General features: G+C 49.7%; 2 protein-coding genes across 5 annotated transcripts; one reads left to right on the top strand and one right to left on the bottom strand.

Annotated features, from left to right (window-relative positions):
- Nucleotides 1-3,672: 3,672 nt before the first annotated feature.
- Get3 (guided entry of tail-anchored proteins factor 3, ATPase) lies at nt 3,673-12,062 on the bottom strand. Of its 2 annotated transcripts, XM_063277831.1 has the most exons (8): nt 11,924-12,062; nt 11,590-11,799; nt 10,683-10,830; nt 5,709-5,857; nt 5,466-5,616; nt 4,828-4,935; nt 4,541-4,738; nt 3,767-4,098 (listed from the first exon to the last, which is right to left on the bottom strand). In XM_063277831.1, the coding sequence occupies exons 2-8, from the start codon at nt 11,748-11,750 to the stop codon at nt 3,967-3,969; spliced, it is 1,047 nt and encodes a 348-aa protein (XP_063133901.1). In that variant the 5' UTR covers nt 11,751-11,799; nt 11,924-12,062; the 3' UTR covers nt 3,767-3,966.
- A 1,306-nt stretch (nt 12,063-13,368) lies between these two features.
- Nucleotides 13,369-16,785, top strand: Trir (telomerase RNA component interacting RNase). 3 transcript variants are annotated; one of them, NM_001105946.1, is made up of 3 exons: nt 13,369-13,770; nt 16,042-16,119; nt 16,377-16,785. In NM_001105946.1, exons 1-3 carry the CDS (start codon nt 13,435-13,437, stop codon nt 16,482-16,484), a joined length of 522 nt encoding a protein of 173 aa, NP_001099416.1. In that variant the 5' UTR covers nt 13,369-13,434; the 3' UTR covers nt 16,485-16,785. The 3 variants fall into 3 exon arrangements, with proteins under 3 accessions (NP_001099416.1, XP_063133903.1, XP_063133902.1); XM_063277833.1 differs by lacking the exon at nt 16,377-16,785 and having other exon boundaries at nt 13,422-13,747; nt 16,042-16,118; XM_063277832.1 differs by lacking the exon at nt 16,377-16,785 and having other exon boundaries at nt 13,422-13,770; nt 15,926-16,097.
- Nucleotides 16,786-20,082: the final 3,297 nt, after the last annotated feature.

Here is a 20,082-nt window from a genome sequence, read left to right as displayed (position 1 = left end):
CTATAGTCTGCGGGGGCAGAAATCACAGTCAGAAGCTATCACCCTCCTCATATTCAGAACTGCTCTGAATGGCATCTCTAAAGCTCCCGGTCCCCAGTCTGTCCTGCAGCCTCCCTTCCTCCCGATGGGAACCAGCTCACCCCAACTCCCACTTAATCCCCCAGCTCTGACACCTCCAGCACTTCTTCAGATCCTCCTTGTTCTTTCTTCCTTTCTCACTGTCCCTCCTAGCCTTCCACCCTGCCCCCCAGGAGTCCTGCTCAAAGCCTGCCCGTCCAGGGCTATTGGTTTTCCCAGGCCTGGTCCATCTCACCTGTGGCAGTACAGGGACACAGGGGACAGAGACTGAATGGGAGGGTGTCTTCAGTATTGGGTGGGGTTGAAGCCAGACTGTTTGGGAAGGAGCTGGGGAGTGAGCGTGGGCAGCCCCTCCCAAGTCCATCCCCTTTAGTTGACTTACAGCCTCAGAAATTTGTTTGGAGAAGGTCTGCCAGTTTGTCTCCTGGGCAGGGGGGTGGGGCTGGGTGGGGTAGTGGTGCGTGTGGGAGGTCGGCCTTGTACTTTCTTGCTCCTCTTTTTCTTTGTCTCTCTCCCTCCTAGGGAGAAGGTCCAAGGTATCTGGAACCTAGAGCTGGAAAAGAGGGAAGGAGAAACACACACACACACACACACACACACACACACACACACACACACACACCCCAAGCGCACACACAGTCCAGCAAGACTGGGTCACCCTTCAGTTACCTGTGATCACAAGCTGTCACAAAGATGCCCAACACACTGTAGACCCAGACACACATTTAGCTTCCCTTACCACAGTGGCAATCTCTGCTGTCACAGAGACTTTCAAGGTTAGCCAGGTATGCTGGCAGCTAAGACAGGAGACTTGTCATGAGTTCCAGGCTATCCTGGGCTACAGAATGAGACCGAGTCTCAAAGAGGCAATAGCTGAAGAGATGGCTCAGTGGTTAAGTGTATATGGTTTTGTTCCCCACATCCAGTCTGGTAGCCTCCAACCACCTTTAACTCCGGCTGCAGAGAACCCAAGGGCACCTGTACTTAAGTGCACACAGGCAGAGACACATACAGACACAAATGAAAACACAGGGCTGGAGAGATGGCTCAGCGGTTAAGAGCACTGACTGCTCTTCCAGAGGTCCTGAGTTCAATTCCCAGCAACCACATGGTGGCTCACAACCATCTGTAATGGTATCTGATGCTCTCTTCTGGTGTATCTGAAGACAGCATACTCACATAAAATAAATAAATCTAAAAAAAAAAAAAAGAGCTCACACTGTCTGTACTTTCAGAATTTGGTCCCTACATCCACACTGTGGCTTACAACTGTCTGTAACCCCAGTTCTAGACTTGTTTTTTGAGAAAGGATTTCTCTGTATAGTCCTGACTGTCCTGGAACTCACTATGTGGACCAGGCTGGTCATAAACTCAGAGACCCACCTGTCTCTGCCTCTTGAGAACATCACTACCACCAAGCTTGAAATAATTTTTTTTAAAAAACCTAATAGAGAAAGAAAGGAAGTCAAAGTACAAAGACACCTCCAAACCCAAATGAGGAATGTGGGGGTACCTCCCTCAACACAGTGGGATAGTCCTAGTGTCAGAGGAGGAAGTTGGTGGTTCCTGACATTTGCCAATGTAGTAAAGATATATTCGCAAGGGCTATAGATGTAACTTGGTGGCAAGAGACTTGCCAAGCATTTGTGAATCCCTGGGCAACATCCCTAGCGTGGCAGGGGATGATAACAGCGACCCTTACTACGGTTTCATCAACTAAAACCCCAGTGACATTCACGCATTTGTACATTAATATATTGAGGCAGGCATGGTGGCATATGCCCATAATTCCAGTGTTTGGGAGGTTGTGCACTGAAGGACAACCTAAGCTACGTAGTCAGGTCCTGTCTAAAATTAAAAAACAGAGGCCTTTTCTCAACGTTCTGTTATGTACGACTGTGTGCTGTATGCAGAAACATTCAGACATAGACTTAGGTCTCATCCTCAACAATGGCCTGAACACACAACCAGGGACATAAATCCTGTCCCTACATTTGGCGCTGACTAGAGACAGATGTTCTCTCTTCAGAGACAGGCCAGCAGGAGGGCCACTGACATACCAAGAGGACCTGGTACCGAGTGTTCCTACTGTCATGTCCAACTTCAAGGATGTCTACAGATACACAGGTACGAGAAGCGCAGAGGCTCAGAGGTCTGGTGGGGCCACTCTAAGGTCCCCATGCATTTCTCACTATCTACCTGCTGAGTAACAGAAGTGGGAATGGCCTGGTGCAGCACCACCCGGAGGCCCATCTGGCCAGGACGCAGTGTTCCCAGGCTGGCAGATGTCTGCCCCACCCGGGGTAAATTAGGAACCAGCTTGGGCTGGCCTTTCTTGGACCCATATCTCCGCTGTCCAGCTGCCCAGTAGCCTATAAACTTCAGCAACAAAGGTTGTTGGCTGGGTTGAAAGAGCCAGTGGAGGACCTGGGCCCTGGACAGGCTGTTCTTGACTGTCCTGACTCCTTAGTAGGTGTTCTTGATGTCCCTGCAGCTCACCCCTTCCCCCCCTCCCCCCCCCCCGCCCACACACACATACCCATACAGTTCTCGACCCCTGGCTGGGTTGGCGGGGAGGTTGCCACAATAACACATTCTTACTGAGGTCTGAGCCCGGTGCTGGAGGAAAAAAAACCTGTGTATTTCACCAGAAAGGGAGATGGCTCCTGTATTCCTACTAGCTAAAAGGATAAACCACAGCTCTGGTGACATCAATTGAAAAAGCTAGGATCTGAACCCAGGCAATATGAGCTTGTAGTCTGTGGTCCCTGCCTATAGCTGCTTGTATCTGTTTACATTTGCCGCCTTAATGTGCCCATACCAGCCTGCACACACCCTGAGTCCAGCGGGAGGACAAGTCTAAGCTCATGAACAGGTTCCCCTTACATGCCTTCCCTGGCACGCCTAGACCCTGAGTGTACCAGGAACATTTCCTGAGTTACATATGTCTTCAAGCACCCCTTCTTGTCCCTTCGCACCATGCAGCTATAGCTTGGACTTGAAACACTCCGATGTCATGCTTTAGCTCCAGTCTCCAAGGTGTCTGTAGGTACAGAAGAGGGCTGGAGACACAGATCTGCTAAGTACCTTTCCCAAGGGTTCTGAGAATTCACATGACAGCTCAGGCCCCCAATTTAATGGCTACAGGAATAAAGTTTAAACAGCAGAGGCCTGTACTGAGGAATCTCAGGAAGCCTTTCCTGGAGGCAGGTTTGGCCCTACGGGGACCCCCAGCATCTTCTGCCATCCTGTCAGACTTCATCAGTCTCCCCAGGAAGAGCTGGAGGCACCCCACTAAGGCAGGAACTAGGGGTGTGTGTACAGATCCTTAATCCCCAGTCTGGCAGGTCCAGCCTCTGCCCAGGGCGCCCACTAATTCCCAAACTAAACAGCAGGTGGTGTTGGGCCCATTGCCTGCTTAATCCGTTCCCTACCAGCCTGGGGCTGGCCACAGGGCCTAAATATTCCCACACTCCAAAGGAAGGGAGCAAGTGCCCCCATTACTGGCTCCACGGCCCTAGGAAGATAGTCTCTAAGGTCAGGTTTCTTACTGAAGACAGCTTCCTTGCACAACTGTCACCAAAACCAAGCATGTTTGCTATGGATGGACCTGTGTGAGAGGGAGCCAAACACGCGTGCAGAATCATCACACAAGTGCTTACCTACCCACCCTCCACGGACAAACACAGCTGTTTAAGATTATTTTATTGAGGAGTATGAGGCAGGAAGAGGTGGGGGGGCATTGCAGCCTCCCCAGGCCCCACCAGGGGGAACAGACCCCCTCCCACCTCCTAAGTGGCTCCCCCTGCATTATGGGGGACTTTGTGCAAACTCTGCCCCGTGGGGAAAGAGGAGGGTATGAAGTGGCAGCAGCTGGAATGGGGTTGGCTACTGGGTGCTGGGGGGCTTGTAGGGCTCCAGGAGGAGGGCAGAGAAGGTGTTGACTTTGTCGGCTCCCCGAACCTCGTGAGGTAACAGTGGCAGCTTTACAATGTGAAAGTCTTCATAGAGGTCTTCCATCTATAACCAGGTTAGAGAGCAGAAAGCAGAGACTGAGGCCAGAGGGACTTATAAGGAGTGGGAGGTTAGGGCAGAAGCTTCTTGGGAAGGAAAGTGGGGCTAGCAAATCCAGGGATGGCTTAGGTGTCATGCTTCCCAGTCAGGCCTCAGTTCTCTGAACACAGACAGCTCAGGAGTGGGAAGATGGAGGTCATCAAGGGGCACAGAAGGTCAGACATGACTTGGGGTATGGCTCTGCAGAACAACGTTGCTAAGCATGCACAAAGCCTCAAGGAATATCCTCTGTAAGACCAAGATGAGTGAATGCATGAATGAATGAATGAATGCTCACACATGCACACACACACCACATACCAGGCAAGCATTCTCTACTGAGTTGCAGCCCCAGACCTCAGAGAATAGAGTAAAAGACAAGGTAATCTTGGCTGGGCAGGGGGCATACCTGGTCCAGGTATTTGGCCTGGATCTTGTGTCGGGCCTCACACATCTTGCAGGGTTTCTCAGGGTCGGGGAAGACAAGCTGGTTGACGATGATGTTGTGGGTGTCGATCTTGCACTTGGCCAGCTCCTGGATCAGACGCTCCGTCTCATACAGGGACAAAAACTCGGCGATGCACACACAGATGAAGGTCGTCTGTTCCTGTAGGGCACAAGACAGGAGTGAGGGATGGGATCTGGCTGATGCCCTCCTCGGGTGCCTCTCACCACCTTCTGACTTGGGTAACTCACAGGGTCCTTGAACTGTTCGCTGACGGATCGGATGACGGGCAAGGTCTCTTCTAACTTGGAGGCCAGCTGGTCAGCGTTCATGTCCCCCAGACCCAGCATGTTGCACATCTGTGGGGATGAGGAGATAAGATAGGCTTGTCATGTCCAGGGCCCATCAGACCCTCTGGGTCAGCGTCTTGTTGAATACTGCATCATCTCCATGAAAGATGTGGGCCGTGGCCGACTCATGGGAAAGGTCTAATTTTAGCTCTTCCACTCTGTGGGCAAACATGGCCACCATATCTGACCTCCTGAATTCTGTTTTTCCATCTTCGTTCCTTACCTTCAAGAGCTGTTGTGTTTTGTGAGCTGTCACTTGTTTTATGACAAATTGGTGCTAGGCACTTTAGACACTCTACAGACATTATTATCTGAGGGTGGAGGAAGGCACATGCACGCTCTAAGAGGTGGACATGGGAATGGGGCAGGTGTCACAGTACCGGTGACTCACAGAACCACTTTTATACCCTCCATTTTTTTTAAGTACATGTGCTGTTGAAGTGAACACTACAGGTGATAGAGGAGGAGAGGAAGACCCACAGAGGTGAAAAGATTTACTTGAGGGCACACAACAGAGGGAAGAGGGATGTGGCACCTGCCTGTGAGATGAAGGGGCTGATCTGGTTCTTGATCTGCATCAGGCGGCCCAGGCCCCGCTCCACGATGGTGGGGAAGTTCAGGAGCCTGAGTGTATGGCCGGTGGGTGCTGTGTCGAACACCACCACTGAGAAGTTCATGCCTTTCACCAGCCTGAGGGGAGATGAAGGTCAGGCTCAGAGCAGAGGTCAGAGGCCCTCCCAGGGCAGGCAGGCAGGCCGCCCCCCAATCCCTGCCAGGCTGACCTCATGACCTCAGCATAACTCATGGCCTCATCGATGCCAGGGAAGGCGCTCATGGCCTCCTGCATCATCTTCTTGCCCATGCTCAGCATGTTGTCTTCCTCGAAGAACTCGTCGGGGAGCTCTGCAACGCCCAGGCTGGGGTCTATCTCCTGGGGGCCGAGGGGACCAGACTCAGGCTGCTGCGATGACGGACTCCCAGAGGGGGCCTCAAGTCCTAGGTGCAGGCCAGAGGAAGCCCATGTAGGGCTCCAACCACATAGGATCCCGGGTCTGTCCCATCAATGGTTTAACCTTCACAATCAAGTAAGAAATTGCGAACTTGGACTAGAGGAGGCCCCAAAGACTTTGAAACCCAAACCCACTGCAGGAATTTGCAAAGGCAACTCAAAATGTGCTTTCCCAATAAACAACCACAGCTAGCTCCAACCACTTGCAGATTGTGCCTCTAATGTGAGTCTTTTTTTTTTTTTTTTTGGTTCTTTTTTTCGGAGCTGGGGACCGAACCCAGGGCCTTGCGCTTCCTAGGTAAGCGCTCTACCACTGAGCTAAATCCCCAGCCCCAATGTGAGTCATTTTTGAATATGATTCTTTAATTTTTAAAACAAGTCCGTTATGTAGCCAAGGCTGGCTGTCCTCACTCTCCTCAGTATTGGGCCATAGATGTGTCCCATCCAGCTCAACTGGCCTCCTTCTTCTGTAGGTCAGACCCTTGTCTTCTCTCCCTCATGGGCAGTACTCTCTATTTTGAGGGGTGGGGGGCAGGGTTGCAGATAGAACCAAGGGCTTCACACAGGCTAGGCCAGTGCTCCTTCAAGTTATGCCCCAGCCACGCACCGGGAGATGCTAAGCAGACGCTCTACCATGAGCAATTCCCAAGGCCCTTAAATGGTAACTACCTTCTCACTGGGCACTTGACCCTGTGACCCCAGTTTCTGACTATCAGATTTTTTTTTTCTTTTCTTTTTTTCGGAGCTGGGGACCGAACCCAGGGCCTTGCACTTGCTAGGCAAGCTCTCTACTGCTGAGCTAAATCCCCAACTCCTGACTATCAGATTTTAATAAGAGCTCTGCTACTGAGATGGTGTTCCAGTCTCAGGCTGCTCACAGTTCCAGTCTAGGCTACGTGGTCACTTCTGCCAACTCTCCTTCATTGCTATAAAAAGTCTCCCTCATTCTGCTTATCCACAGCTGTTGGTGTTGCTGTTTTGGGCACAAAGATAAACTCGAACAGTCATACCTGTCCCCAACTCCTAATGGCAGGTCTCCAATGCATGCTTGGAAAGCCACACTATGCCCACTCTCACCAGTGTCTGTGTGTTGCCTCCTCAGATATCTCCTGTCTCATTCACTGTGGAAGTCCCAGCCTTTTCAAGAAAGGGAAGCTCCTGGCTGGGTCTGGGGGCACAGCCTTGTAACGCCAACATTTCAGCAGAATGAGGCAGGAAGGTTTCAAGTTTTGCCAGAGCTCAAAACGGGCTGTAAACTTAGTGAGACCCAGACCAAAGACAACAAGCTAATACCACAAATGAAAACGGGTCAGGCTGGGTGGCAGCAGCACCTTTTGTTCCAGGGCTTGGGAGGCAAAGGCAGGCAAATCTTTATGAATTTGAGGCCAGCCTGGTTTACAGAGTGAGTTCCAGGACAGCCAGGGCTATACAGCGATCTTGTCTTGAAAAACCAAAACCAAACCAGGGAGTAAACCAAAACCAGGGGTTGGGGATTTAGCTCAGTGGTAGAGCGCTTGCCTAGGAAGCGCAAGGCCCTGGGTTCGATCCCCAGCTCCGAAAAAAAGAACCAAAAAAAAAAGAACTAATCCCCAGCCCCTCTCCCCACTGGCAAGTTCTGGCAGCCATCATTATGCCTTACCAACAAGCCCTCTAAAGCCAGGGGCGGTGCTTGCTCCTGCAGACGCAGCTGCTCTAGAGGCTGAGGCAGGAGAACCAACTGCACCCAGGAGATCATGGCTAGCCTGGGCAGTACAGTGAACTCTGTCTCAACGACTCCCTGTTTTCCTGCTGTGGGATTTCCCATTCTCCGCTTCCATCACCACAACAGTTACTCTTTCCCTCATTAAAACCAAGCTATCTTAGGTACTAGGGGGGATGACACAACTGTTAAGACTACTGGCTGCTGTTCCAGAGGACCTAGGTTCAATTCTCAGCACCCATATTAAGGCTCACTATTATCTATAACTCCAGGGGATCCGACACCCTCTTCTGGCTTCTGAGGGCACTGCATGTACATAGCACACAAACATACGTGTAGGCACAACATCTACACACATATTTATCAAAATGATGCAATTTCTGTCAGGCACCAAGGACACATACCTGTCATACCAGCACTTTAGAGGAGGACGGAAGGTCATCCTTGACAACATAGTTGGCCATATCAGGCTACACGAGACTCTGTCTCAAAAAACCAGCCAGCCAGCCAGCCAGCCAACCAACCAACCAACCAGTCAAAAACCAAACCAAAACAACAACAACAACACAAAAACCCAGAATAATGAGAACTGGAGAGATGCCTCAGAAGCTCAGTAGTTAAGAGCACTTGGTATTTTGCAGGGAACCAAGGTTTAATTTCTAGCACCCAAATCACATCACAATTAGTTCCAGGGAACACATCATATATTATTAGTTCTAGGGCACCTGAAGTTGTCTTTACGCCTAAGACCTTCATGCAAGTAGCACATATCTTACACAAGTAGAATTTCTCTCTCATACACATACACACACAATAAAAAACATGGCCTAGTGGACAAAATACTTGTGTGAGTATGTGAGGACTGAAATTTGGATCTCTGGAACCCAAGTAAAGGTGGACGTGGTAACATGATTCTATAATCCCTAGGCTGCTATAGTTAAGATAGGAGAAGCCCTGGCAACTCTCAGGCCACCTACCCTAGTGTTTACAGCAGCAAACGACAGACTGTCTCAAACAATACTAGAAGAGCCAGCACCAACATCCGGGGATGTCCTCTGACGTTCACAGTGTCACATGGGCATGGTGTGTGCAGTACAACACAGCACAGTACACACACACCCAACCCCCCCCCAGAGAGAGAGAGAGAGAGAGAGAGAGAGACACACACACACACACACACACACACACACACACAGATAGCCGGTACCTGGCAACTTCACTGCTTCCAAAATATACTTCCAAAGTATACCCCAAATCTAACTACTCATCTTTCCCACCATTCTTTCCTTTGACTACCGTGTCATTATGATCTGGGGACATCCACAGCCCTTTTGTTACTCTTCCCAACCCCACCCTTGATTTGCAATCCAATTCCCATGACAGACATGTGGCTCTTTTCTTTTTCTCTTTTTCTTAAATTTATTTATTTATTATATATGAGTACACTGTAGCTATCTTCAGACACACCAGAAGAGGGCATCAGATCTCTAGAGATGGTTGTGAGCCACCATGTGGTTGCTGGGATTTGAACTCATGACCTCTGGAAGAGCAGTGAGTGCTCTTAACCGCTGAGCCATCTCTCCAGCCCCCCACCCCCCTTTTTAAATGTCTTTAGAAACAGGGTTTCTCTGTGTAGCCCTGGCAGTGCTGGAACTCACTTTGTATAGCAGGCTGGCCTTGAACTCAGAGATCCTCCTGCCCCCATCTCCCTAATGCTGAGATTAAAGGTGTGTGCCGCTATTCTCAGCTGATTTGCTATTTTTTTTTTAAAGCTAGGGTCTTACTATGTAGCTTCAATGGCCTCAGATTTACAATGATCCACCTGCCTCTGCCTCTAGTGCAGGGATTAACGGTATGTGCCACCACGCCCAGTTCTTTTCAAACTTGAGAGCTGGGAACGCAGTCTAGCACTGTGTAGCATGCTGGATGCCCTGGCCTTCACCTCAAGCAGTAACAGCAGCACCACTACTCACAACACAATTATAACAGCAACCAAGACATGCGCATGTAGCTAGAGATGGCTCAGCAGTTAAGAGTGTGCACTGATCTTCCAGAGGACCCTCATTCAGTTCCCAGTACCCACCTATGGGTGGGAGTTCACAATTGCCTGTGAACATCATCTCAAGGGAGACTTGATACCTCTGGTCCCTGCACGCATAACTAAAAATAAACTAATTCATTAAAGGAATAGCTTTGTATATTTAAAAAAAAAAATCTATCAAACTTAGACTCTAAGACAAACTGCTTGCCCAGCTGGCAGAGCCACGGTGTGCATCTCTGGTTGGTCTTTCTCCTTCCCCTGCTCACGAAGTTCCACTTCCACCTTCCTCCCTGCTTCTTCTTTTTTTTTTTTTTTTTTAAAAAGATGTATTCATTTATTATATATAAGTTCATTGTAGCTGTCTTCAGATACATCAGAAGCATCGGATCTCTTTACAGATGGTTGTGAGCCACCATGTGGTTGCTGGGAATTGAACTCAGGACCCCTGGAAGAGTAGTCGGGTGCTCTTAACTGCTGAGCCATCTCTCCAGCCCTTCCTCCCTGCTTCTTAAAGGCTGCCTTTCCACATGTTCCTCTGGGAATATGTGGAGGAAAGTGTTGACACCCAAGCGCTGAGTATGGAGACTACGGTTGGCCTGGTGGGTGCTGGTAGGTACTCAACGAGAGTACCTCAAAAGGCCTCACGGTTGGGGATGGAGAGATGTCTCGGTGTTAAGAGCAACGGCTCCTGGGGCTGGGGATTTAGCTCAGTGGTAGAGCGCTTACCTAGGAAGCACAAGGCCCTGGGTTCAGTCCCCAGCTCCGAAAAAAAGAACCAAAAAAAAAAAAAAAAGAGCAACGGCTCCTCTTCTAGCGGATCTGTGCTGGATTCCCAGTACCCAGATGGTGGCTCACAGCCATCTGTAACTCCAGTCCCAGGGGATCTGATGCCCTTATCTGGCCTCCCTGGGTACCAAGAATGCACTCTGGGTAGAACACTTATCACTAACACAAAATCGAAAGACCTTATGGGCACCTTGGCCAGAACTGGGGCCAGGTTTACTTACCATAGCAAAGAGGTTGTCATAGCCTTTGACCTTGGTAGGCACCTTGGAGAACTTCTGATCAAAAGCATCTGAAATGTTATGAGCTGGGTCTGTAGAAATGATGAGAACACTCTCCCGTCCCTTAGACAGCTGGACCGCCAGGCTGCAGCTGCACAAAAGAACGTGGGAATATGGGGGGGGAGGGGGATGAGCCAGTTTTGGTACTGGTGTTTGTAGCAGGATATGCAACGCCACAGAAACCTGGATCAGCAGGGACCTGAAGACCAATGTATGAGTGGGTCCCAGTGGGATCAAGCCTTACTTAATCCTTGCAGAGATCACCACTTGACTCTTTGATTTGGATGGGACGGTAACATTCAGTTGACTGATTGGTTCTCGTTGATCGCCTGCTTCGGCCTTTTCTTTTTGGCACTCCAAGGCACAGTCCAGCTGTCCAGCAGGCACAGACTACTCTCCCTCTGTCCCTCTACTTGTTCAGGAGGATGTACTTCACCTTTCAACGGACTCAGGCACCATAATCACGTGCCTTTTCCACCCCCTTTTACTCCTTCCCTCTCTGGCATCAAATGGAGGTTCGTTATACTAGACAGCTTGCTCCCTCTACTCTGAACTCCCTGGGGTTCGGGGATGGGGTACTGTCCGGCCGACTGAGGAATTTAAATGTTCCTCTGCACGCCCCAAGCGCTTAATTCACAAGACCCAAGGAAGGATAATCCAACTCAGGATGCTAGGCTTGCATTCAGGAGGTATCTTCAGCAGGCTGCAGTAACTTCCGGAGAGAAACAACCCCGTAGAGCCATGGTTAGCTCGCTTTACCGGGATCGGGAAGAAAAAGCCGGTCCCTGTCCTCCCCTTCGTCCAGTGGTACATCCCACCCGTCCTCTTGGCTCCGCTAGAGTCTCCTTACCTGCAGGTGGTCTTACCAACGCCTCCTTTGCCCCCGACGAAGATCCACTTAAGGCTACGCTGCTCGATGATATTGCTAAGCGTGGGTTCCAGTGGCTCCACGTCAGGTGCATCCTCGAACTCTTCTGCTTCAACCCCCCACCCGGCCACCCCCGCCGCCATCTTGGACCCGGCTCACGTGACTAATCGGGGCGCACCACGTGCTAAATACCTGCAGGGGAAATAAGTCTGCTACAACCCTGTGCAGGCTGGAAGCCTGACTTATTTTCGTCCTGCATTAACATTTAGGGATAATGAGAGCTAAATTTTCACCGTTTTATGCGCCGAGGGCTCACCTTTGTGAACTCTTGTCTGTAGTTTTCTAAGAATTCCCCTGTCTTGTGGACATATTGGTACGACCCACACTACTGCCCTTCATTGATTGGACCCTAAGTCTTGCGGCACTCTTTTCATTGGCTGAATCTTGTCTTACTTCCACTGGTCACGCTCAAGTCCTCGCAGGCGTCAGCCTCTCCTTAGCAACCAGGCAAACATCCTGTCCAAGATCTGCGTGAAGTTGATTCCATAGGCTCAGTTTCCTGTTGATCATTTCCCCTTTGCTTTCTGTTTTGGACCTCAGCATCTCTTCCGGTCCTGCAGTTATTCAGTTGGTTGTGAGCCACATGGTTTCTGCAGCAAGCCAATCACGAATGAACTGGTTATTTGGCTGAGGGTCGATTAAAAGCAATAAAGACTCCCATTTGTTGCAGAGTATGCAGACTTTTTCCCCCTGTCCCGGAACCCCCATGTTGGGCAGGAATGATTATCTGCAACAAGTTGTCCTTGTAGAAAGAACTTTAATTTCCGAAACTTTTGTTGTGGTTGGCGCTCTGCTTTCTGTGGGTGTGCTCCAAGTTCAGCAAATGCAATTTTAATCGAGTACCTGTCCTTGGAAGGAATACAAGAGTCCTTAATTCCTTCATGCAGTACGCGGCTCAAAACATTAAGTCTTAAGGACTCAGCCTAGAAATATTTTTCGGCTTCATTTTAGTGCTCCAGCTCTAAATACTAATCTTAGGCAGAAGGGTCTAGCTGTACGCAGCCAGCGGTATTCTTTTTTTTTTTTTTTTTTTTGGTTCTTTTTTTCGGAGCTGGGGACTGAACCCAGGGCCTTGCGCTTCCTAGGTAAGCGCTCTACCACTGAGCTAAATCCCCAGCCCGCCAGCGGTATTCTTATTTCAAGATAAGAGATTAAATTCAAAGACAGATGCCCAACCTGGAGATGCTTCCATTTATAGTAGGAGGTTCCAAGTTAGATATGCTTTGCAGACCTAGTTAAGGACTAACCAAGTTCCCAAGGGTTAATTGAGAGGCCGGCTACTTTTTTTTTTTTTTTCCTCTTTTTTTCGGAGCTGGGGACCGAACCCAGGGCCTTGCGGTTGCTAGGCAAGCGCTCTACCTCTGAGCCAAATCCCCAACCCCCCAAGGGTTAATTGAAAACAGTCCCCAAACAAGATCCATTTAGTTACAGAGTTCTGGTGGCCGACTGGGAATGTGCTCTCTCAGCCCTTAGAGGGGGCCCAGGTCCCAGACGATGGTCCCATTCTCCGGGAGCTTCTGTCTGTTTAACTAACTCGTGTCTGGCAGGATTAGGGATCCGAGGAATGGGACCGGCTTCTGGGATTCACCGACTGAGGTCCCCAGGTCAGAACCCTTTGGCCCCACCTAAGCCCCGCCTACTCTGCGTTGGCTTCTGGGTTCAGACCTGCCTTCCCAGCATGCACTGCTCCAGACGAAGCCAGTCCCGCGCCAAGCGCGCGGTGTGAGAGCCTTTCCCGAAGTCCTTTGCGCGGCATCTGGCCACAAAATGGCTGCCCGAGGGAGACGGGCGGAGCCTCCGGGTCGGGAGGCGCCCGGCCCGGCGGGCAGCGGCAGGAGCCGATGGGCTGAGTCGGGGCCGGGAACATCACCCGAGAGTGGGGATGACGAGGTGTCGGGCTCAAGTCCGGTGTCCAGCGGTGTGAACTTGTTTGCCAACGATGGCAGCTTCCTGGAGCTGTTCAAGCGGAAGATGGAGGAGGAGCAGCGGCAGCGGCAGGAGGAGCCACCCCCGGGCCCGCAGCGACCTGATCAACCGGCCTCCGCCGCAGCGGGCCCAGGGAATCAGAAGAGGAAGGGCGGCCCAGGCCCCACGTTCAGCTTCGTAAGGAGCCGCGGGGGTGGGGGCGGGCGCCGGGGCCCGCGTTGGCTGGGGGAGTCGGGCCCGGGAAGGGGCGTCAGATCCAAGGCAGTCCTCCGCCCGGCTGCCTGGACGATCCCGGTCGTTTGCTGAGAATCTTGAGCCTGGATTCCGGACGAGAGGTGTATCTGGGCGGGAATGGGAATCTCTAGATGTTACTCGCGGGACCTGAGAACCGGGAAATTGCGTTGGAAGCAGCGCTCTGGGGTTAGGGGACCCAAGATGCTAGGATTCCCGTTTGATTTGTACCCAGACTTTGAATAGTGAGGCCCACATATAATGTGGGGGAAAAGGAGGAGACACGTTCAAGTCCCGAGTCTGCTGTAATCGTTAGACTCAGACCCGGACCGTAGCCGGGCGTGGTGGTACACGCCTTGTATTACCAGCACTTCGGATGCAAGAAGAGGAAGATTCGAAAAAGTGAGACCTTGTCCCAACTAAACAAAACCAACCAACCGATCAACAACAAAAAGCAAATCACTGACTTTGTGGCTTTAGCAATCAATCGATTCCTTTCTGTATTATTTAACTAGTGTCCGTTTATTGAGCACCTTTCCTTGTGCTGGGTATTCGGTGGTATCTTTGACAGAAAGGAATGTTGTTTGTTTTTAGTGTGGGTGGCATATCCTGGTTTTCTGTAGTTCTAATAATTGAGATTTTGGTGTGAGTATTCCAAAGTGGTCCTACAAAAGTCAGGTATTACAGATTCTTAAATAACTAGACCAGTGGTCCTCTACAGGGAGCAAGTCTATCCTCAAGTATTATTTGGTAAAGTCTGTAGACGTTTTGGTTGTTAAAACTCTTAAGAGGAGATGCTAGTGACATAGGTACCATACCAGGGATGCTCTTCAGTGCCCTATAATGCCTGGGATAACAGAATGATGTAGCTGAAAATGTCAAGTATCATGTTGTGGAGCCTTGGGTTAAATAAGTTCGATATATAATTTTTGTTAGTTTTTAGCTTGTTTTGTCTCAGATGTTGAGGCCTTAGAGTGAGGAGGAAGAAATGTTGGTTTGAGACTAATAGACCTCGGGTCAAATTTTGGATGCAGTTCTGTGTTTTGGGATAAGGCTTAAGTTTGTTTAGGTCTTAACAGGGTGTGTGAGCCAGCAAGGTTACATTGTTGTTTCTAAAAACAACACAAAGACAGACAGACAGAGTGTGTGTGTGTGTGTGTGTGTGTCCCCGTGTCCATCCGTCCTCGTGTGTCCATCCGTCCATTCTCGGTAGTGTGTGTCTGTAATATCAGCTACTCAGGAGCTGAGAAAGGATCTGAAGTCCAGAATGAGTTCAGAGCTAGCCTGAGCAACTTAGTGAGACCCTGTTCCAAAAACCCAAGATTTAACTCAGTAGCAGATGCATGCTTTGAATGCTTATGATCCTAGATTTCATCTGCAATACTGCACCAAAGCGGTGGGGAATGCTCCTAGCAGTCACTGCCTAGGGTGAAAGTTAAGTACAAGATGGTGTCTTGAAGGCTTCCGGTTAAGGGGAGAAGATGGGACCAGGGTGAAAACCCAGAGCCAGACTCTTCTTAAAGGAAGTGGAAGTGACAGGACCTGGGTTGATGTGACATGCCAGAGTAGAGGCTGAAGCTTTTTCCAGGAATGGGAGCAGCAGTCGTGTCACTGCCACTTTGATTTGTTCCTGAGTAGCCATTGTAGTTGTAGTCCTAAAAAAGCCAGGCCAGGTGAGGGTAGGGTTAGGGGTGCTTTGTGGCTCAGGATGTTCCCACTGGCCTTGCACATCTGGTCCTGAGTAGTGCTCTGTTGTTAGCCTGTCCTATTCTTCCCAGAGCCTTGTCTTTATTTCTAAAATGAGGTAGTTGCTGCCTTCAAATAGCATCTATTGAATATGAGAAGAGAGAACATGGTCACAGCTCTGTGTGGTATATAGGGCTCAGTAGGTAGTGATGCTCCATAAAGGAAGCTGTTATTACCTGTGTGGTCCCTGACAGAACAGGGTGAGGCCTGGGCAGAGGGAGGACAGAGCCAGTTCCCAGCAAGGTCAGCACTCCTCTGGCCCCCTGGGAGGGTAGCCTGGGGCCCAGGACTGCCTGGGCATGGCAGCCCAGGGCAGGCGCTGAGTCGAGTGTGCTCCTCTCTGATTGCTGCGCAGGTCGGCCGGCTGGAGGAGCTGGGCGAGGCGTCGCTAGGAAGGTGTAGTGGGCCTCAGCACCGCCAAGGGCGGGCCCGGCTCCTGTAACCCTTGCAGTCTTCTGTCCCTTCACCCAGGTGGGCAAGCGCAGAGGCGGGAACAAACTAGCCCTCAAGACGGGAATAGTAGCCAAGAAGCAGAAGACGGAGGATGAGGTGAGTGGGCTGCCTAGGGGTGCCACCCTGACTGTCTTTTCCTTCCAGACTCAGTGCCCAGTGGTCAGATTTCGGATGGGTGGGCCTTGTAGGGTGGGAGGTTCCCCAGATAACCCGCTTCTGCTTATTCTTATTCAAATCCTGGTCATTAGGTGATAGTGGGGATGGGTCAGCTGTCTCGTGGTGTTCCTGACTCTTGTCCCCAGGTTTTTGGGCATCTGACTTCCAACCATTCCTCCCCTTCTCCGACCCCACAGGTATTAACAAGTAAAGGTGACGCGTGGGCCAAGTACATGGCAGAAGTGAAAAAGTACAAAGCCCACCAGTGCGGTGATGATGATAAAACTCGGCCCCTGGTGAAATGACCCCCCGGGTGCTCACTACCTGGGACTCCGAGATGTACATAATATTTAATGCGGTAACGGCAGCAGCCTTCCTGGAGGACTGATACACAGAAGGAAACCCAGGCGCTTCCCGTGGCCGCAGACCATTCTCCAGGACTCTTTTTTACCTTGAGCACTTGCCTCCTGAGACTTACTAGACCAGCGGTTTACTGTGCCCTTTCTTCCCATCACCTTGCTCTCTCTGGCTCTGTCTGTCTCTTCTTGCTGTCTCTCCTTTTAGCAGTCACTTCTGAGAAGTAAAGAACCTGACTTAGTGCTGGAATTGTGTGCTTGGTTTAATCTTCATTGCGATCTCCAGGCTAAACCTTTCCCCACTAGTGGACACCACATCTGCCTGAGCTGGGGTAGACCCACTGTGGGAAGGGAAGGGGAAGGTTCTGTAGGCAGGGCATATGCTGCTCTCTAGGCTCTCAAGACCTATTTCTTCCATCTTTAAATTTTTTTTTTTAAAGATTTATTCATTTATTATATATAAGTCCACTGTAACTGTCTTCAGATACACACGAGGTACAGACAAGGGCATCAGATCTCTTTACAGATGGTTATGAGCCACCATGTGGTTGCTGGGAATTGAACTCAGGACCTCTGGGAGAGCAGACAGTGCTCTTAACCGCTGAGCCATCTCTCCAGCCCTCTTCCATCTTTAATAACCGTAACTCTTAGTCTGGTCTTGTTTGTGATTTTGTTTTGAGGCAGGGTCTTATGTGCAGGATTGTCTCTTGCCTCAGCTCCATCCCTTACGAGTCTCTCAGTCTCCGCTTTGCAGTGACTTAGATTATTCTGAATATTGAGTGCTTGCTTAGTGCACATGGCGCTCCAGCACTCAGCATTTTTGTAGTGTACTGATCTTAGGTTTCGGCTAATGCAAAGCTGGTATCTGTCCTTCAGTTGCTGACCAACTACTTAGTATATGCCAAGGGTGTCCTGGTTTCTAGGGACCAGAGCCCTGAGCAGCCTACATTCTCCCCTTCCTTAGAGGAGACAGTGGGAAGTCAGAGGGGGTGGGTAACCCTTTTAGCAGTGACTACTAACAAGGGTAGGATAGAGGGTCTGTTGGGGGAGGGCATGTCTGTGTTTAGTCCATGTTTTATATTTTGGGTTGTGAGCCTAACCCTTAATGGTTGAGCTCTCCCTCCAGCCTGTATGTCACTTTTCACACAGTTCATTTCTGTGTGTTGTTTCTGGCCTGCACGTATGTCTGTGCCATATGGATGCCTGTCACCTGTGGAGGCCAGAAGAGAACAGATTCCTTAGCGTTACAACTGGTTTTGAGATGCCATGTAGTTGCTAGGAACTTGAGCAGGGTCCTCTGGGAGACTACAAATGCTTTTAACTGCTGAGCCATCTTTCTAGCCTCCGTAGGTGACATTTGATACAAGTCTGGAAGGAGGTGAGTAGCAAGCTCTGATGGGACTTGAGGAAGGACAGCTACGGTCCTGGAATGTTGAGGTGCCTGGCCTTTTTTTGTCAGTTAGCACGTGCTGTGTAGGAGTTGGGCACGTTGACTTATGCCTGTGATCTCAGCGCCTACAAGATGGAGGCAGGTGCATCAGGAGTTCGGGGTAACTTTTGTTTGATGTAGATTCTCCAAAACCACATACAAAAAATAAAAGTCAGTCAGTGTTGACAGCTTGAGAAGAGAACATTGGCTTCAGGTCCCAAAGACAGCAGGGCAGTGAGTGACACACTCCTCAAGTGCTCAAGCAGAGGGAACAGTGGTGTAAGATTCTTAGCACTTCCTAAAGTAGGAATGAATGCTTGTTGACTTCAGAGATCCTAGAAGGACTGATGGGTAGAGGAAACAAGAAGCTAATGGAGTCCATTGCTGCTGCCTTGGAAGCCAGTAACAGTTGATCTTAAGCACACACACACACAAGTAGGTCACAACTCCAGCAGCTTGGCCTCTATTTTTGAGTGTCAGTAAGCAGGGCAAGCTGAAATCCAGGCCCCTCCCTTCAGAGCCACCCAGGTGCCACCCAGGAAAAGTGAAAGGAACTTCAAGTACAAGTTAGAGTGAGTCAGCCTTGGCTTCTGCCTACTTCCGTACCTGTGAAGCTGATGGTCCCTTAAGTCACTTAGCCTTTTTAAAAATGTAAGGTTTTTTCATTTATTTGTATCTGCCATGTGTGTGCAGATGCTGTGGAATCCCCTGGAGTGAATTAGAGCCAGTTGTCAAGCCACTGTACAGGGGAACTGGGAACTGAACTCTGGTCTTACAGAAGAGCATGAAGTCTCTCTGACCCAACTCTCAGCTTTTCTATGGTTCAGGTCTTTTGTCTACTTACTTTTGGGCTTTTGAGATGGGTTTTCCTTGTGTAGGCCTGGCTGTCCTGGAACTTACTATGTAGATCTGGTTGGCTTTCAATTCATAGAAACCATCAGCCTCTGCTTCTCATAAGCTGGGATTGAAGGTGTATACCAGCACATTGGACTTTGTTTTGTCCATTTTTAATGCTAGGGAGGCTTGTCTAAATTCAAGTTGAGCCACTGTAGCTCAGTGATGCAAGGCGTTTGCTTGGCATTTGAGATGTCGCCATAGGATCTGCAGCACTGCAAAAGAAGATATCTGTATAGTTGTCACACTGATTAAAACTGCTTGCATCGGTTTCCTGAGAGTAGCTAGCTTATGTTTACAGGCTGTGCTGTACTGTTCTGAAGACAGAACCTATTTTCTAGTGCGTACTGGCAAGCACACTAACCTTGACCTACATACATCTTGGAGGCCTTGTTTAAAAATTAGACTGGAGCTGGAGAGATGGCTCACTGGTTTTGAGCACTTGTTGTTCTTGTAGAGGGCTTGGGTTTGGTTCCCCTGGAGCTGCTGTTACAGGTAGGTTTCTTGTTGCCTGATAGAGAAGTCTGATAGATTAGGTCTTTTGCAAGAGATGTCTTTCCAGCACTTATATCATGTTTTTTAAACTTATATATTTGTGTGTGTGTGTGCGCGTGCACATGTGCTTAAGTCAGTTCTCTCCTTCCACCTTGTTGGATGGAACTTGGGTTGTCTGGCTTGGTGTCTAGTGCCTTAATTTGTTGAGTCATCTTTCCAACCTTCCCTGGAGACTCCCTTTGAATAGTTGATGGAACGTAAGCCCTCATGCATGCTGGGTGACTACTAGACACTGAGAGCTACACATTTTAAACCAAAAGTGTTTGTGATTCACAGGCAGGGAGACTTGTGTAAATGAAGCGTTTATGTTCTCCCATCAGATTTGAAGTTGGGTATGAGCTGAATGGTTTTAGTTGAAGTCAAGTAAATGCATAGGGCCACTGAGGGTGTCACAGGAAGATACTGTTTGGAAGTCGCATGGCAGGGAATACATACTAAAGGAGGGAAGGGAAAACCCAATAATGGTGTTGCTCAACTGGTTATTCAGGAGGCTGAGGTGGGTGGATGGTTTTAAGACTAACATGGGCAGTACAGCAAGACAACAAAAAACAAGCCAGGAAAGTTATGATTCAAAATCTCTTGTGGAAAAAGGAAAGAGAAGCTCTGTGGTAGTGGTCACACTGCCATGTATGCCCTCTGGAGGCTAATTAAGGCAGGAAGACAGCAAGT

This window comes from Rattus norvegicus, chromosome 19 (assembly GCF_036323735.1).
Source record: "Rattus norvegicus strain BN/NHsdMcwi chromosome 19, GRCr8, whole genome shotgun sequence".
Classification (NCBI taxonomy): Eukaryota; Metazoa; Chordata; class Mammalia; order Rodentia; family Muridae; genus Rattus; species Rattus norvegicus.
This window is presented reverse-complemented; position numbering and strand designations above follow the sequence as displayed.

Bases quoted from the DNA above. Each gene is read 5' to 3' on its own strand.
- Get3 (XM_063277831.1), bottom strand. From the start codon at position 11,750: ATGGCGGCGGGGGTGGCCGGGTGGGGGGTTGAAGCAGAAGAGTTCGAG. The intron at 10,831-11,589 runs GTAAGGAGACTC...TCTTTTGTGCAG, and splicing joins GTTGGTAAGACCACCTGCAG to CTGCAGCCTGGCGGTCCAGC. The intron at 5,858-10,682 runs GTAAGTAAACCT...CTCGGCCCCCAG, and splicing joins ATGACAACCTCTTTGCTATG to GAGATAGACCCCAGCCTGGG.
- Trir (NM_001105946.1), top strand. From the start codon at position 13,435: ATGGCTGCCCGAGGGAGACGGGCGGAGCCTCCGGGTCGGGAGGCGCCC. The intron at 13,771-16,041 runs GTAAGGAGCCGC...CCCTTCACCCAG, and splicing joins CAGGCCCCACGTTCAGCTTC to GTGGGCAAGCGCAGAGGCGG. The intron at 16,120-16,376 runs GTGAGTGGGCTG...CCGACCCCACAG, and splicing joins AGCAGAAGACGGAGGATGAG to GTATTAACAAGTAAAGGTGA.